Source organism: Neofelis nebulosa, chromosome 3 (assembly GCF_028018385.1).
Source record: "Neofelis nebulosa isolate mNeoNeb1 chromosome 3, mNeoNeb1.pri, whole genome shotgun sequence".
NCBI classification, from domain to species: Eukaryota; Metazoa; Chordata; class Mammalia; order Carnivora; family Felidae; genus Neofelis; species Neofelis nebulosa.
The window spans coordinates 171,917,422-171,936,607 of record NC_080784.1 but is presented as its reverse complement, the minus strand read 5'-3'; the positions used below and the strand labels follow the sequence as shown (position 1 = coordinate 171,936,607).

Genomic DNA, 19,186 nt, shown 5'->3' with positions numbered 1-19,186 from the left:
AGGAAAGAGATAGAAGGATTAAAAAAATTACTTAGACATTTAGCTACTCTTTTAATTATGTTTTAGGTTGGCAGTAGGATTCAGTGGGAATAGCCTAGAATTAAAACTGGAAAACCCATATTTAAGTTTTTACCCTGGTATCATTTTTGTGTACTCAGGCAAATCACATAGCCTTGGGACATCTCAGTTTCCTTAGTAGAATTATGAGAGTGTTGGACTGGAATCAGAATTTTCCAAACTTCTGTTTCAGGGAAGCCTAGGGTTCCAAGAAGGAAATGTTGAAAATTCTACATGTGTTTGGTTTGGAGTACATTTAAAATTGTTTAAATTTGTGTTGCTAGGTTAACTGTTTATATACACCTTGGATTAAAGTTTTTTGAAATCTTTCATTAATCCAAGAGTATCCTGGAACTGCAAGGTAGATGGTGTTACCTGCCTCCCCCAAATTGATTACTGTTTATAACTGGTTATCTTTCTGAATCAGGATTGGTACGAGGTATCCAAACAAAATCCAGAAGTTACATGGGTATGGATGTGGATCTTACTGTATCCTGATATCCACACCCCAGATTTCAAATGTTTGTGTTCATTTTCAACTTCAGAAAAATTTTCATACCAATTAAGTAATTTTTTCATATTTTATATCAAGAATTTAACTTAGGTCACGGTATCACATTCTACAGAGAAGATAAGTTTAAAAAATGAGATGGCCATCAGATTTTTAACTTTTTTTTCCTTTTATGAAGATACACCATCTATCTCATTGTCCTCGTTTGAGCTGTTTCCCATCAAGATCCTGATCTGGCTAGGATTTCAATTTATGTTTCCGTTTTAAACATTATAAATTTTATGCATGAATCATTGTGATTCTTTTTTTTTAAATTTTTTTTTCAACATTTTTTATTTATTTTTGGGACAGAGAGAGACAGAGCATGAACGGGGGAGGGGCAGAGAGAGAGGGAGACACAGAATCGGAAACAGGCTCCAGGCTCCGAGCCATCAGCCCAGAGCCTGACGCGGGGCTCGAACTCACGGACCGCGAGATCGTGACCTGGCTGAAGTCGGACGCTTAACCGACTGCGCCACCCAGGCGCCCCTGAATCATTGTGATTCTTTAATGAAATATTAACTTATGCTTTAATACTTGTTTTCTAGGCATATTGTATTTTAGCAGGATCATTAGTATCTGAAGGAGGTATGTACTGTCACAGTATCTCTTTATTCTTAATTTAGTAATATATATTCAGCAGTCCACTCTTATAAATTGCTAAATTCCATTGATTAAAGAAAAACTAGAAATAGGAATCTACTTTGAGGAAGTAAATTCTTTGTATAATATGGTTATTCCTATAATGGGTGGGGGCAAGGGAAAACCTTTTTTGTTTTTGAGTATTTTATCGTAATACTCAGAACATTTGGAGCGAAGTATAAAAACATAACTACATATTGAGTTTTTAAAAGTCGGGTTTTAGTAGTGTTAGTCACAGAAAGGTCACTCTTTGCAATAAAATATTTCAAAGTTTCTGCAAATTTCATCTGTAGCAGTTCTATGACAGAGAAGTACTGACATCATGTGGGAAACTGCCTGACTCATTGCTGAATTCATAGTGTGCTTACTTCCAAAACGTTGTCATTTGCTATGCATAGTGTTCCCTTCACAGTCTGTAAAATGATGATAACACTACCTGCCTCAAAAGGTTGGGAGGGTCAAACGTAAATGTGCTTAGCATGCTGCCTGCCAACCAGTTGCTGTCCAATAAATTGTCATTAGGTTGTAGTCAGGAAATTAAAATTATTACGGTTTAGAAATATGGGGAATACTAGAAATTCATTGTGATGTGATGATTTTCGGAGTCTTGATAATGACTAGTTAATAGAGGACTTTTCTTTATTGACAACCCTGGCATTAAAAGTGTTGTGCCTCTTTAGTTTGAGATGCCATCTTTAAAGCTGGGAGGCATGAAGCTTTTTCCTTGCTGATATGAATGCTTTTCTTTCAGCAACACTTCTCGTTGCTGTAAATGAACTTCGTAGGAGTGCTCGGGCCAAAGGAATGCCATTTTATAAATATGGTATGTATTTTAGGTGTCCTATTTCATTCACCTCCTTTATTTTTTAAAATTGCCTAGTGCTGTTTCTTTTTTCCTTATAGATGTGTATAAAATATATCTCAGTGTCTTCCTGTGTGACTCTTACAATATATACGGTCTCTTTTAAAAAGAGAAATGTAGTGTGATATGAACGTGAATACTTTGTATTTTAACTTAAGTGAACTATGATATTTCTGTATGTACTTATATTATTAGAGAAAGTAAAAAAAAAAGAAAGTAATTTGACTTTAAATTTGTTACTGTCAACATTTAAACCATGAAGTCATGTTTACATTGAACAGGATGTTTAAAATCAGGATCTCATACATTTTTGTCTTAATTTATATCTTAATTTTGAATGGATACTTATTAAAATGTTACCTGATAGTATCAAATTAGGATTTCAGAAAATTTCTTTTCTTGTCTGTACCCCAACCGATTAAGTAATGGAAAGTCGTGATCCTAGTACAAATGTTATATTACTGGAGGATACCGCAGCAGTCTTGGGAGTAATAATAGCAGCCACGTGTATGGGCCTTACTTCTATAACAGGTAAGTATTTCATAAATTACAGGTGATTTATTTGTAGTACTTAAGTAATTGTCTAATATGTGGGTATTTTCTTTTATATCACTGAATAATTTAAACCAATAGAGATTGTTAAATACTAATTCCATACTAACCATTTATTTGTATAAGACAATTAAGATAGCAAAAGTCTTCAGATGTCTCTCTAGAAATTTTCTTTGTTTGAAATACAGAAAGGCTGTTAATAGAGCATTTCTATAATGTGCTTAACCTTCCTAGATGTGCCTTAATAAATTATGCAAGTACTCTGAGCTTCCTATTGATATTTGGCCTAGTGACCTTGTAGGTTTATTAAGATGATATATGGGAGAGAACTTTAATAAACCCTAAAGTTCAAATAAATATGTATCGTGGCTCTTGTTCATTTGTCTTCCATTGTTAGTGCCAATAACAACTGCTGTTGCTTTCCTGTTTCCTGGACTCTCTAGTTGCATTTATCCTCATTTTGGTAACTAGTTAAGTGTTTGGAAGACCAGTACAGATAAATAAGAAGACAGAAAAATCATTTTTAACTTCTAAAACAACCATTTAGTATAAAAAAACTAAATTTCTGAGGTTACAGTTCTCTCAGAATGGAACTGCTTCCATTTTTACCCATTTGCCCTTGCATACTTGAAATAATTGTAGGTGGTAAGCTTCCATGCTTCTGCAGTGTTTCTTAAAATAGTCGGAAATATGAATGGATCTTTCTTACTTTGAATGTACATTTTAAGACTAGACCAGCATTCTCTAATGTTCACTGTGATCCAGAATATTTGCATTGTTCTTCCAATTGACCTTCCCATTTTAGACATTTCTTAGACAAATTATTACTTAGCAAAATTTTAGGCTTAAGGAAAGTGAGACTTGATGAATAAGTCAACTGTTAATAGATTTTCTTTTACAAATAATAAAAACCAGTCGGATCAAACTTATACAAATTTTAGTTTTTAGAGTTTCACGTTGTTTTAATTAGCTAGGTTAATTCATTTAAATTAAATAACATGCCAAGAAATCAATAAAACATTTTCCAACTAATATTTCTGTGTTTTCTGAAGGATTATTTATATAGGTATATTTTTAAATAAAAATAATGATGTAAATTTGTATTTTTAAAGAGCAGTGTTTGATTTTGAACTCTGTAATTACAAGCTTCCTAGTGGATTATGTTTTACAAGTGGGTCATTTCCAGCACTGTAGTACAGATTAGTCATTTTACTTTTTAGTGTTATATTTTGACTAAATGTTAGTAAAGCTAGTGTGTAAATTGACATTTTTTTTAGTAAAATGAATGTTTACCAAGCATATTAATTCAATATTAAATTTAATATTGATATTTGATCTTTGGAATAAAAAATGTTTAATCATAAAAGCCTTGTATGTTAAGTTTATTAGGAAAATTTTAAATATATTTATTGATGTCTGATAATCAGCTCTTCTCATTGGTTCTGGGAGAGAATTAAGTCCTAACAAACTAAGGCAAACTTTAGAATCAGAATCACCTGGAGGGCTTGAGAAGACAATGAATGCCGGTCCCAACTCCAGAGTTTCCAATTCAGAGTCTTAGGTGAGGCCTAAGGACTTGCATTTTTACCAAGTTCTCAAGTGATGCTGCTGCTGCTGATTAAGGAACCGTACTTTGAGAACCACTGCTCTAAGGTACCTATAGCATGCAGTGAGTTAACTTTTCTCCTTTGTATCTAGAATGATACTAGCTATGCATCATCCTTGAGTGAATGAGAAGAGTGATCCATATCATTTTTTGTATGGCTTAATTTTCTCACAGAACCTTGATAAGAAAAAGAGACAAAAAATGTTTTGTTTTGTTTTGTTTTTCAGCTTTTGATCTCCCAATTATTTTGTCAACATGGGACAGGAAAAGTGCTATTCATATATCAAAAAGAAATGGGCTCTAGTATATTATTAATATGTATATGATATCTCTAAAATGCTCTGGACCCTCACTCATGTAATGACCAGATGCAAGAAAACAGATCTTAAATAATTAAACAGCCTGATACTCCTATATGTAGTGTGAAGCACATTGTAGCATCCCCATTTTGTAGTATAGTAAACCTGTTGGGACAGTCATTAAAGGAATTCAGAATGAATTTTGGGTCCCTTGATTTACTAATTCTGGTTCTTTACTCACTAAAGCTGATTGAAATAATAGAAAATGTTAATTTACTTGAGGGTTGATGGGGGGTGGGAGGGAGGTGAGGGTGGTGATGGGTATTGAGGAGGGCACCTTTTGGGATGAGCACTGGGTGTTGTATGGAAACCAATTTGACAATAAATTTCATATGTTGAAAAAAATAAAAAGAAAAAAAGAAAATGTTAATTTACTGACTTCTTATGTACTTTATTTAGGTAATCCCCTGTATGACAGCCTAGGTTCTTTGGGTGTGGGCACGTTACTAGGCATAGTCTCTGCATTCCTCATCTACACTAACACAGAAGCCCTCTTAGGGCGATCCATCCAGCCAGAGCAAGTACAGCGGCTGACTGAACTCCTGGAGAACGACCCATCAGTAAGGTCAGCTTATTCCAGTGATGCTGCTAATAAGGTTTACAAAAACGCGTTATGAAATTTGTCAGTTTTTGCTTCACATATTTCAGTGTCCTGTTGTCAGGTACATGTGTATTTATAATTTTGCATATGTTTATAAAACCTAAAAAAGAGCTATAAGTAAAAAAGATGCACTGTGGCAGATTTGAAATTTTCTGGAAGAGTGAAATCTGTAGATTAAATTGGTAGAAAAAATAAATGTTAGTAATCCAGAAAGTTCATGCAGTTTTTTCAGTTATCTATCACTGTGTGCAAATTACTTCAAAACTTAGTGGTTTAAAACAACATTTGTTACCTCACAGTTGGTGTGGGTCAGGTATGGTTTACGTGGGTCCTGAACTTAGGTTTCTTATAAACTGCAGTCAAAATTGTGGTTTATATACACAATGGAATACTACATGGCAATGAGAAAGAATGAAATATGGCCTTTCATAGCAACGTGGATGGAACTGGAGAATGTGATGCTAAGTGAAATAAGTCACACAGAGAAAGACAGATAACCATATGTTTTAACTCTTATGTGAATCCTGAGAAACTTAACAGAAGACCATGGGGGAGGGGAAGGAAAAAAAAATTAGGGAGGGAGCCAAACCATAGGAAACTCTTAAAAACTGAGAACAATCTGAGGGTTGATGAGGGATGGGAGGGAGGGGAGGGTGGGTGATGAGTATTGAGGAGGGCACCTGTTGGGATGAGGACTGGGTGTTGTATGGAAACCGATTTGACAGTAAATTTCATATTTAAAAAAAAAAAACAAAAAACAATGCAGTCAAAAGGCGTTGGCTGGGACTGGAGTCATCTCCTGGGGAAGGATCTTCTTCTAAGCCCGCTCATGTAATTGTTGAGAGAATTTAGTTCCTTACTACATGGGTGTCTCCCACCTGGCCTCTTGCTTCATCATAGTATGCAAGATGAGAAGGCAATAGATACTGAGTGTGGACAAGATGAAGTCACAGATCGTCATCTAATCTTGGAAATGATAGCTCCTCACTTTGCCATGTTCCCTTGTTTAGGACAAGTCTAGCCCACATTGAAGGAGAGAGGATTGCACAAGGACTTGAGTACAGGAGGTGGGGCTTATCGGGAGCCATAGTAGACACACTGCTGATCACAAACACTTTTCTATCCAGTTAGTTCTGTACAAGTACATAAGGAAAAGGTATAGCTGCATATTTTCATTAGCTGCAATTTAGTATTAGTCAAATAATGAAATTTTTAAACGTGTTGTTAAGACTGAGGTAGGCATACTTTTTTAAAAAGAGTAAATTATATAGTTTCTTGCCTTTCTGGACAAGTTTTGTTTCATTTTGGGCATATATAATTTTATAAATATTAAATGTTATTTTCATCCTAGTTGATAAATATACTTCTTTATTTCTATGGCTAAAGAATTTTAGACTCAATATTTAGTAACTTGCTCAGGATCACTCAGAAATTAGAGTCAAATGTTTTAAGAGTATTTGGAGTCTCATTTAAATTTGTTTTCCCAGTAGCTCTGTCTATCCCCAGGATTAACTGTTTTCTATTGTTTTATATACCCTGTAAAGAAAAGATGTTAATAGTGGTTACCATAGAAAGAAAAGACTTTCTCATTAGTTTCCTAAGGAAGATTGATTAGGGTTAGGGCAGGCAGAAGGGATGAAAAGCAGTTATGACACTTGAACATCTGTTTCTCTTTCTGAAGATCTGGAGGGGAAATCCTGCCTCTGCTGTTGACTAGCTGAATTACCTTAGGCAAGTCACTTAGGTCCCTCTGGGAGTGTTGTATAGTCTGTAAACTAAATTTCATTCATTAAATGCCTTACATGTAGTTGCTACAGTATTAAAATTTTATGTATGTGTTGGTTCATTACTCCCCATATCAATCCCATGAGGTAGTTATTATTAACCTCATTCTGATAGTACTTTTACAGTGGTATCAAGACTTGTAAAGAAGCTTTTGGGAAAAAGAAAAAAGGATTATGAGATGAAATAACATGGTAGAAAAGCAATTTAGAGTTGATTGTTTTTAATCCACCAACTATATAATTCACAACATTTATAAAACTATAATATTTATAAAGTTTGCATCTTTGTATGCATTATGAAAAAATAGCTAAATGCTCATTTTTTTGGATATTGATATATGGCACTTGATGGTGAACACTCTGAAAGCCATCTTGGTCCATTTTTATCACTGATGGGAAAAAACAAGAAATCTGCACTTTGCGCTATTAAAATATATATGTGCGTGTATATAAATTTGTATGCGTTGTTATTGATTACAGGGCAATTCATGATGTTAAAGCCACAGATCTGGGATTAGGGAAAGTAAGATTTAAGGCAGAAGTAGATTTTGATGGACGAGTTGTTACAAGATCATATTTAGAAAAACAAGATTTTGACCAAATGATGCAGGTAAGTTTATGTATTTATTGTTTTCTTATATAGCCAAGGGTTACAAAAATTAGATTTTTAAGTAAATAAAATAAAACCGTTACAGGTCTTAAAATCACTTCAGCCTTCAACTTCTTAGGGTTCCAAAATCAGACAAAACCCTTTTATTTACTGTACATTGGGTCAGAGACAGCAGAAGAGCAAACCTACTATTCCAGTGCTTGTTACATGCCAGGCATTTTATGTATGTTGTCTGATTTACTCTCAACAGCGCTGTGATGTAAAGAAATAATATTTTCAATTTTATACATAGGCACATTGAGACACAGAAAGATTAATTAACTTGCCTAAAATTGCAGAGCCACAGTATGGAGTCAGATATGAATTTAGATCTCTGACTCCAAAACCCATGCTTTTTAAAATTAGAATTAAATTTAAAAGAGAATTTACAGAGGATAATATAATGAACAGTGCACAGGTTACCACTTGCCTTTGTCAAATCCTAACATCTTATTGTACTGTATTTACTTAGAATTAAAAACAAGGAATTGTTATAAAAATGGGTGAAGCTTTGGTTTTCTCCTTTTAGATCCCATTCTCCTTCCTCCATCCCTAGAACTAAAAATTGTTTTGAATTTAGTACTGTCATTTCCATTCAGTTTTTATACTTTTCAGCATATTTTTCTTAACATAGTAGTATATGGCAGCATGTTGGATATTTAAAAATTGATATAAATGGTATACTGTCTGATTTCCTCTACAGTTTGTTTAACAGCATGGTTGTGAGATTCTCCCATATTAATATATACGTATACCTCTAGTTAATTTATTTTAATTGCTATCTAGTATTCTCTAATGAATCTGTTGTAATTTATTTATCCAGTCTCCACTTGGGCATTTCTGTCCACAGTGTCATTCTCATACATTCCCTTGTTCACCTATGCAAGAATTTCTTTAGAGTAGTGCACAGCTAGATTTAAAATAGATGGGCTATTGAGTAAACTTACCCTCAGCTTCCCTAGGTCTTGGCAAATTGTGTAAAGTGTGTCAGTTTAACTTCCATCATTAGTGTATCAGAGTTTCTGTTGTTTTACATTCTTAGTAGGTGGTATTATATTGACAGTTTTTAAATTGTTGTCATTATGATAAATATGAGAATTACAATTTATATTTAATTATAATTTATATTCCCCCTGGTAGTAGTAACGAGGTTAGTAAGCACTGAAATTTATTAACCATTGGGATTTCCTCTACTTGCTTGTTTATTTAGTTAATTTCTGTTCTTCTGACAGATTTATAAACATTTTATTTGTAATACGCTCGACACGAATCCTTCCTCAGTTGTGTATACTAGTTTGTGATTTACTGTTTCACTTTGTTGTACAGAAGGCTTAATGCATTTTTAAACTTTATGTTAAATTTGTAATCTTTTTCTCTAGGCTTTTTATTATCTTGTTCAAGAAATCCTTCCTTTTCCCAGTATCATAAAAATATTCTCCTTTTTCTCTAAAAATATTGTGGTTTGTTTTCTACTCATAGTTTTTTAATTCACTTAGAATTATTGTTTTTTTAATGATTTGTGGTAGGGATTTAATACTTTTTTCCTATAGAAAAATAATTGCCCCGGCACTATTTATTGAATAGTCTGTTCTGTTCCCACTGATTTTGGTAAGCTACCTCTGTGAAGTATTATACTCAATTTTTTGTTGAATTAAATTGTTTCAGAACTAGGTCATCCATCGCCTATTGTGTGAAAGTTTTTCATTTTCATCAAACTTAATGGCGTTACAATTTTTTAAAGAAATCATCAGTGTACTACTATGATTTTTTTTAAGTTATTTTGTTTTTCTGCTTTCATTTTCTTTATAGGAAATTCAAGAAGTGAAAACTCCTGAAGAACTAGAAACCTTTATGCTTAAACATGGAGAAAATATTATTGATACTTTAGGAGCTGAAGTAGACAGACTTGAGAAGGAACTGAAAGTAAGATGTCTTCGTAATAGTAATAATGCCACCTGTTTTTGAGTACATATGCTGTGTCAGACACTGCTGATTGCATCCCGTGTATGCATTTACCTTCTTAGTAACCCCATGGTGTATGACTGGTAGTTGTGAACCAGAAAAATTACTGGGTTAGAGAAGTTGGGTAATTTACTCAAGGAAGGTAAGGAATTGGGATTTGAACCTTTGTCGTTCAATTCCAAAATCTGTACCTTCAACCACTATTCTATACTGCTTGCTTAGTTTTCCGAAATAGTCAAAGATTTTTTGTTTTGAAATAAAAAGTATTTTGTAAGTTTCTAGAGAAAGATAAAAGGGAAACTCCAGATTTTGTTCAAAAGTTTGAAAAAATAGAATGTGTCCTTAAGCATACGCATCAATCTTCCTTTTACTCCATCTGTCATTTTATATTTCCTTTTTGCTTCTGTTCAGTTGGAGATCATTACAATCTATTGGTTTTTTACTGAAGTATTACCTGATAAGAGTATCTTTTTTTTTTTTTTTAAATGTTTATTTTTGAGAGACAGCACGAGCAAGGGAGGGAGGGCAGAGAGAGGGAGACAGAATCTGAAGCAGGCTCCAGGCTCTGAGTTGTCAGCACAGAACCCGGTGTGGGGCTTGAACCCACGAACTGTGAGATCATGACCTGAGCCGAAGTCAGACACTTAACCGACTGAGGCACCGAGGCACCCCCCTGATTAGACTATCTTTAAACATGTCTCAGTGTTTTCAGATTGTCTTTCATTGGCTCTTGAGTTCAAGTTTTTGCAATAAATAAAACTTATAAAAGATCTTTGACATACATAGCTTGTTGAAGGGAACACATCTTTCTTGATGTTGACCGTTCTTTTGTTAAAAACTGAAGGGAAATAGGGGTGCATGGGCGGCTCAGTCAGTTAAGCATCCGACTCTTGATTTTGGCTCAAGTCATGATCTAGGGTCATGAGATAGAGCCCCATGTGTGGCATTTCACTGGGCATGGCGCCTGCTTAAGTATGTACATGTGCTCTCGCTTGCTCGCTCTCTCTCTCTCTCTCTCTCTCTGTCTTAAAAAGAAAAATATTGAAGGGAAGAATTTCTATCACTACTTACTATCTTTTCTTTTAGACTCTAGATATCTGATCAGATTAATAGGACATTAAATAATACAATTTTGTTTATGTTAATATTATAGTTTACAACATGATTTTCAAGTTTTAGAGGAGCAATTCTCAATTATTTTGGTCTTCAGATTCTTTACATTCTTAAAAATCATTGAGGACCCAAACAGCTTTTATTTATTCAAATTATAATACTTTATTGATATTTACCAAATCATAAATTAAAACTGAGAATTTGAAAAATATTTATTCATTTCATGTTAATATAAGTAATATTTTAATGAAAAATAACTATAGTTTCTAAAATGAAAAAAATAGAAGAGTGATATTGTTTCACATTTTTGCAAAAATCTAAGACCGCTGGATTCCCATATCTGCTTCTGCATTTATTCTGTTGACATACATTGTTTCAGTTGAAGGATATAAAGAAAAGGGAGTAGTCTTTGTAAGTATTCTTAAAGCCTTTTCAGATAATTGTGGTATTCTTATGTGATGTTAAACCCATACCTGACACCTGGTAGCCTCTTAAAGCTTAGTTGCAGTGTGGAATCTGAAACCATATCAAAGAACTTTCCACATAACTGTTTGTGAAGTTAAGGGACGCAGTTCACAAGATCACCCTCCTTTCTGGCACCAGTTACAAAGTTCAAGGGATTCCTCCTATCATCCTAGGTTTGATAATTCACAAAAAGGACTCACAGAACTCACTGGTTGCTTTTATACTCCTGGTTATGGTTTATTACAGTGAAAGGAAGGCTTAAAACTAGCCAAGGGAAGAAGTGCACAGGAGAGAGTTCTAAACACAGTTTCAGTTGTCCTCTCCGCTGTGGAGTCATGGACACTGTTACTTTCCTGACAATGATGTGTGGCAGTTTGCAGAGTATTAATCAGGGAACCTTAACTGAGCGTTGGTGTCCAGAGATCTTACTGGGGCTCCACAGTTGACTGCTAAGTGGTCAACCTTTCATCTCTAGCCACTCCAAGGAATAGCTGACACTTTTAGTCTCTAGTCCCATTTGGATATATAGCGGATATTGTGTGGCCAAAGATAAACAAAGACAAAATTTTCAGCCAGGACATTCCAAGGGCCTAACAATCACCTCCCAGTAGCCAAGGGCAAAGGCCAGACCTCTCTTGGGGTATGGTTAATTATCTACTATACACTATTAAAATTTGTTGGTCTGTCTTTGTACTCTGGATGGATCTCTTAACCCATGCATGATTCCAGAATGTTATGAATTGGCCATTTGGGAAATACTAACTCACTGAATTTATGTACATCTTTCAAATGGTGACACATTTCTAAGTATTTGGAAGCTGTCAGGGTCATGGTGGTAGATACAAGTTTTTCAGCATTCTAATATTCATTTGAAAGCTTGCATTTTACCATTAGCAACAAATACTGTTGTTTTCCTTGAAGTAACAGATTCATTTTGTTCATTTTTTTTTCATTTTGTTCATTTTTTAAGAAGATCCCTGCCAAATACCCAATTTGAATAACCGTAGTTTGTTCATTTTTCTTTCAAGTAAAAATGGGGTTTACTTAGATAAGCTCACTTTTTTTTGTTGTTGTTGTTAAGAAGGCTCCACCCTCAAGGTAGGGCTTGAACTCACGACCCACAACCCTGAGCTCAAGACTTGCATGCTCTACCAACGGAGCCAGCCAGGCGCTCCTACATGGTGTTATGTAAACAAGCGTCTGATTTAGCTCATAACTCCAGCTCGTCCCAGAGTGCTTCTCTTTGTGACCTCAGACCTCAGTGTGAAGCAGGAAGGTCTAAGAATACTCCCCATTTCATCACAGAATATTTTAAAAAGTGTACTCAGGCGTTGAGGCTTAATAAACCAATGTTTTTACTACTTCATGAAGGACTTTTTAAAGTGAAACTGGCTTTTTTTTTTTTTAATGTGTCTGCCAGTAAAGGAACACAATGACTCCATATAATATGAGTTGGGTGGCAGTTGCCTTGAATTGTGCAAAGATGCCATCAATTTTATCTACCATTGCTTTTATGTCGTCAGAGGAAATACCAGCATAGTAAAGGCAAATAACATCAGCGTTATGAAAATAGCTTTGACCTTGGAGTCTCCCTTGAAAAGGTGTCAGAACCTTTGGACCACACTTTGAAAGTCACTTTTCCAAATATAACGCAAGACGATTCTTTTTGTGCAGGGTGACACAAGAATGAATAAACTTTGCTTTTCCATTCTATCTTTTTTAAAAAATTTCCCTGGAAAGGATAAAATAATGAGCTTTTAGACTAAATCTTTATTTTAGCTTTACTCTATAATAGAAACAATAAGTCAGAAGCCAGATATGAGAATAATTAACAAATTGGTCATTCTTAACTATATTTACTCTTATCACAATCAGATAAATTTATTGGTTTTGTTTAGCTTTGTGCTTTAATTAGAAGCTATTAAATCTTTAACGCACTGAACTAACTCATGTGTTTCTGAATTATATAAGACTTTCAAACCAGGAAGCAAAGTTTAACCCATACTTTCAGGTTAGAATCCTCTCTAAGGTAATAAGGCATAATTAATGTTAAAGAAAAGTTCTTCATAATTGAGGAACTAAACCAGGAGAGGGCATAAATGTAATTCTTTTATCTTGTTTTGAAAATAAGCTGGTCATCTTTTGAAAACTAAAACTTTGGCATATTCCCTTTTTTAGTATGTAAGCATGGTTGTCTTCTCAATTTAAATTTGAATAATTATTGAATCACTTTGGAAAGTCACACTCAATAATAAAATTCGGTCTAGCCATCTCTATTGAGTGATGCCATTTATCTGATAATTATTAGAATAGATACTATTTTTGGCTAAAATCTATAACCTGCATAGTTCCTTTTTTTTTTTCTTCTTCAAATTTTAATGAGAGAGAGTGCACAGCAGGGGAGAGGGGCAGAGGGAAAGAGAGAGAAAAAAATCCTAAGCAGGCTCTACATTCAGTGTGGAGAATGACACGGGGTTCAATCCTATGACACTGGGATCATGACCTGAGTCAAAATCAAGAGTCAGATTCTCAGCTGATTAAGCCACCCAGGCGCCCTTACAACTTTGCATAGTTCTATGTAAAAACATTAAAAATAATAGAAGCTAATGTATATTATAGAAGCTAATCACGTAGTATAAATGTGAAATATATATGAAGTTCTTTGAACTGTTAAGTAAAATTTTTTTGCTTTACCTCTATATTTCAGTCTTCTTCTATGAAGTTTTTTATGTTTGGGAAGCAGTAATTCTATGGGAAATTAATTCAGTGGGATGATGCCATAGTATTTGCAAATTCCTAATAAGTAGTATTCCGGTTAAATGCTGTGCCCTTTACTCTGTCTTTTGCTTCTTGAATTGCATCCTCCTGTAGCATTTTTTTCAGTCTGCAACATTATAAAATTACACTAGTTGCTTCTTATCTCTCTAAAGTATGAGTGTTGAAATAAATTTGTGCCATGTAAAATGTTCTAATTCAAGTTGAATAGTGCCTGGAACATAATAAATCAATAAGTATCTGTAGAACAAATGAATGAAAATTACAAATTGAGCACCAATTATTGATTTTCAGCTCTGTTTATTCAGTTTCTGCTATATACACATGATATCTTATTAGGCACTAAACATTAAAATCTAAGGATATTAATCCTATTTTTTTTATTCATATTGTGCCTGTCTTCGTATTTGGCACATTTCATGTTAGGAATTTGATAATTTTCTCTCAAAAAACTTGATTTTAAAACAGAGTACATCAAATTTTTACTTTCTTTTTCTTTTTTCTTAAAGTTTATTTATTTTTGAAAGACAGGGCACAAGCTGGGGAGGCATAGAGAGAAAGGTAGACACAGTCTCTAGGCTCTGAGCTGACAGCTGATGTAGGGCTCGAACTCACAAACCATGAGATCATGAGCTGAAGTCGGTCACTTAACTGACTGAGCCACCCAGGTGCCTCAGTTTCTTTTTCTTGAGATGAGATTTTTTTTTTTTGGTACACATTTTACATATAGTGGTTTTTTTTAGGCAGAATAATTTCAAATTTTCCATTAATACCTAAACTTTTTAAAGTCATATTGGGATGGGTTAGGGTGGATTGGAAAGAGAAAATAAAATTCAGTTTCGTTTCTGTTAGAGGAAATATTTTTTTATTCTGTATTGAATTTAAGGAATTCTAGAAAAGAGCAAATAGTTTAAGGTAAAGAGAAAATTGAGAACAAAAGTGTACCCCCATGTTTGGGGGGCCCCTGGCCACTCTCATATTAGTATCCAAGAGGAGAGTACCCCCAGGTATACCGGAACAAAACTAGTCGTAAGAAGAATGCCAGTGCACACTCAATAAAATGCTCTAGTTGGGGGGCGCCTGGGTGGCGCAGTCGGTTAAGCGTCCGACTTCAGCCAGGTCACGATCTCGCGGTCCGTGAGTTCGAGCCCCGCGTCAGGCTCTGGGCTGATGGCTCGGAGCCTGGAGCCTGTTTCCGATTCTGTGTCTCCCTCTCTCTCTGCCCCTCCCCCGTTCATGCTCTGTCTCTCTCTGTCCCAAAAATAAATTAAAAAACGTTGGAAAAGGGGCGCCTGGGTGGCGCAGTCGGTTAAGCGTCCGACTTCAGCCAGGTCACGATCTCACGGTCCGTGAGTTCGAGCCCCGCGTCAGGCTCTGGGCTGATGGCTCAGAGCCTGGAGCCTGTTTCCGATTCTGTGTCTCCCTCTCTCTCTGTCCCTCCCCCGTTCATGCTCTGTCTCTCTCTGTCCCAAAAATAAATAAACGTTGAAAAAAAAAAAAAAAAAAAACGTTGGAAAAAAAAATTTTTTTTTAAATAAATAAATAAATAAAAATTTAAAAAAATGTTCTAGTTGGAGCTAAACTCTAGTGTTATATCAGATTCTTGCCTTTATAATTGAATTCCTTTGAGTAATATGCAAATGTTCCTAATCCTGACTGATTATCAGAATCACTTAGAAGAGCTTTTCCCCATGTTGGTTGATTGGTTTAATATTTACTTAATAATCTCTACACCCAGCATCGGCCCGAACTCATGACCCCAAGATCAAGAGTCGCATGCTCTTCCAACTGAGCCAGTCAGGCGCCCCTATTTTTATAATTTTTATCAAATAATATCAAAAAAATAATATACAGAATTTATAAAGTCAAACAGAACTGAAAAGCTTATAAACAGAAGTGTCACCTTCCTCACCATCCTCAGTCATGCTTAGAAGCAACCATTTTTAGTATTTCTTTTAGATTTACTGCCATATTTCTATAGGAAGATCTTAAACTGCTTCCACGTTATTTATCTCCTCTTTGATAGATGTAAGTTAGTTATATAGTTTTATATGTTCTCTCTGTCCTCCATTCTCATAATGTCATTATATTACATTTTATTACACTTTTAATCCCTCCCCCCACTCCCAGATTTAGGTGTCCTTCCTTTTTGTACCCATAAAGATACAACCCCAAGACCTTTACCTTGCTCTTTAAGTAGCAGACTACTCTAAGTGCTGCTTACTTAACCTGTATTTCCTCACTGGACAGACGTTCGTTGAAGACAAGTACTGTTTTGTTTCCTGTTCATTGTTGTATACTTCAGTGCCTGGCATAGAATAGGAATGTAATAAAGATACTTTCTGTTGCTGAAGTTCCTTAAGCCGGCATTTAAAATTTTTCACAACCTGGTTTCTGCCTGCCTTTCCAGCCTCATTACTGATCCTGCCCTTTTTGCAACCCCTGTGGCTAACTATACCATATGGCCAGTACACCCTTCTCCGGCTGACTTTGCTTGTATTGTTTCCTCTGTCTAGATGATGATCCTTGTCATCATCTATCTGGAAAACTCACTACTTTCAGGCCTTGTTTAGATACTCTCAGTGAAGTCTTAATCTCGTGAGTTAAAGTAATAGATCTGGCGGTTTTGTTCCCTGAGTTAGCTAGCGTTTCAGTGCATTCATTGTAATAGTTAGGAGCTTGAGGTCCAGAATGTATCCTGGCTTCGTCACTTAGTAGCTCATAACGTAGGTAGGTTAGTTAATTTCTTCAAACTTCAATTTTCCCATATATAAAATGGAAATAATTGAGTTATGAGGATTTTAAAACACACATGCACGTGAAGCCCCTTACTTAGCATGGTACTTGACATAAGGGTGACTGCTTATTAAATGTTAACTGCTATTTTTATTAGCCGCAATGCTTTCACTTGTAGATGGTTACTGATACACTGGTCTTGCTGGCTAAACTGAGTCCCTCAAGGTCAAGAACAGACTTACTAATAATCATAGTTCCAGCTCCACTATTTAGCACAGTGTCTGCCACAAGACTATATGGGGTGTTGCTAAAATATATAAAATAAGTGAATGTCAGTTTATTTCTTCGGATTGTTACTGTTTTACAGTGATTTTCTTTTCACCACAAACGAGTGTATTTACAGTGCTTTGCAATGCTTGGCACATACTAGGTTCTTCATCCATTAATGTATTAACGAACATTTGGACAAACTCAGGGAGATGGGGCTACTTACCATATTGTTTATAGTGTGTAGTATTCATCTATTGATTTTTATCTTGCTAATATGCTACACTGAAGTCCTTTGACCAAATGTTGTCAGTGGCTTTAGTGATCTAATGGAATAAAAGGAAACAAAATTCAGTTTTGCTATGAATAATGTGGTGGTGATTTTTCCTTCCAGAAACGAAATCCTGAAGTTCGACATGTAGATTTGGAGATATTATAGATTTTATTGAATGAATCTCTTTGGAGGAAAGCCTTGGAAACAAGTCCGCAAGCCTGCTCTCCTGTACTGAAGGCGTCAGGGCCATTCAGAAGCTGTTTTTTTGAAGATGGAGGAAGTATTTAATGTGAAGGGCAGTTCAGCATCTACAGAATGACTACTTCATCCTTGTAAGGGACCTATTACAAGTTGAATCAATTTGGAAATCATGTTTTTATGTTTCAATAGAGAACATTTTAGTTACTTAAATTGTTCATAATTTTTCATTTTACTCTGTCAGGGTATATTGTATCTTGCGATCATGTTTCCTTTCTTCACATTTGTAAAAATAAGCATCATCCATAGGATTATGAGTTTTAATTTTGTTACCTTTGAAGATGTCACTCCATCAGAACCTGCCAATCTTGAACGTTCTGGTTAAATTTAGTTTTTAAATAGTCACTCTGTTTTTTCCTTACAGAATGTGGAAATTATTTCTACATGATTCTGCCCTGAGCATTAAGAGGAACCCTCTCCTATCCTAGTTGTCCATAATGTTCATTCCAGAAACGGCTTAGTTACTGAATCGAAGGAGGACATTTCAGTCCACCTTTTAGGTTGTAGTAGTTGCCATTTTGTAAATTTCTTATCTCTCCTTTACTTTTTTCTTTATTTAGTTTAATTTTTCCAGTGTAGGAGATACAGAATAACCCGGGATGTTTTCATAGGCCAGTTTGATGGCTGGGGTTTTTTTTTTGTTTTTTAACTGGCTTCAGTGCCATAATGTGTATTTACTAGGCGGTAATGCATTTATAAGCATTTTAAAATTCTGTAAAATGGACTAGAAATATTTATAATTTTACAGACGGGACAGCATTTTATTTTTAATTTATTTTAAAAGGCACTACTCATGTAAATCTGAACTGTGAGATATTTCTTGCTTTAAGAGAAAGAGAAGTAAATCTCTTATGCGGAAACTTGTGGCCATGATTTTGTATAATATCATAGTCAATAGTGTGTCTGTAACATGAGTTTCTTACAGTTATAAATGGGCATTTATCATAATATATGGTTAAAACATTATGTAAGTAAGTAGCTTTCTAGTGATAAGGTACCAAGGTGAAAAAACATACAATTCAGTAATGAAAAATTTAGTGCAAAACTACAGCTGTGTCTCCATTCATCAGAATAACTCATGCACTTTAAGTTGTTCAGAGTGGTAGTGAGCATTGTCCATGCAAGAGTTGTAGCTGGGTGATTCTTTGCTGGATAAGTGGGTGGTTGATGTAAGAACCTAACTACTTGTATGAGGTCAGTGGCTAAAAACTTAACTTAGATGGAAGTTTATGAATCACAGCAGATTGTAATGCTGGAAACAAAAAATAAACATTTGATTAAAGGGTTTGTAATGGTAGTTTTTTGATCCAAAAGTGTCATGTATTAGAAAATCATGAAAATTTATGTTGGTGTACATTTTTTTTTACCTTTGCAGAGCATTTTGCGTATTGTACATTTTAAGTGAAATAACATTCCAGTTTTATTTTTGAAGATATAAAATTGTTATACACACACACACAATTTGATTCTGGTTCTTATGGTCGCAAATTCTTCACTTTTTTTTTTTTAACTGTGTTTTACTCCTTATACTTCACTCTATACTGTTTATATCTTCTCTCCCCTTCCCACTTGCCATTTGTTAGTCCCATGTCACTGCCATATGGGAAGGTACGTGATTATATCCAATTTCCTCCTAGGAAAATTACTCTGAAAAATTCCACATAGCAAAAATAG

The 19,186-nt window shown here is 34.8% G+C and overlaps 1 protein-coding gene across 2 annotated transcripts in view; it reads left to right on the top strand.

The window, feature by feature from the left end:
- Positions 1 to 18,799, top strand: part of SLC30A9 (solute carrier family 30 member 9) — an 86,255-nt gene extending 67,456 nt beyond the window's left edge. For both annotated transcript variants that reach the window (XM_058722734.1, XM_058722735.1), the window contains 7 exons: positions 1,156 to 1,195; positions 2,001 to 2,072; positions 2,535 to 2,642; positions 5,028 to 5,193; positions 7,494 to 7,623; positions 9,472 to 9,585; positions 17,375 to 18,799. In XM_058722734.1, the coding sequence (XP_058578717.1) occupies positions 1,156 to 1,195; positions 2,001 to 2,072; positions 2,535 to 2,642; positions 5,028 to 5,193; positions 7,494 to 7,623; positions 9,472 to 9,585; positions 17,375 to 17,419 (675 nt within the window). In that variant the 3' untranslated portion in view covers positions 17,420 to 18,799. The remainder of the gene's footprint in view (positions 1 to 1,155; positions 1,196 to 2,000; positions 2,073 to 2,534; positions 2,643 to 5,027; positions 5,194 to 7,493; positions 7,624 to 9,471; positions 9,586 to 17,374) is intronic.
- Positions 18,800 to 19,186: the final 387 nt, after the last annotated feature.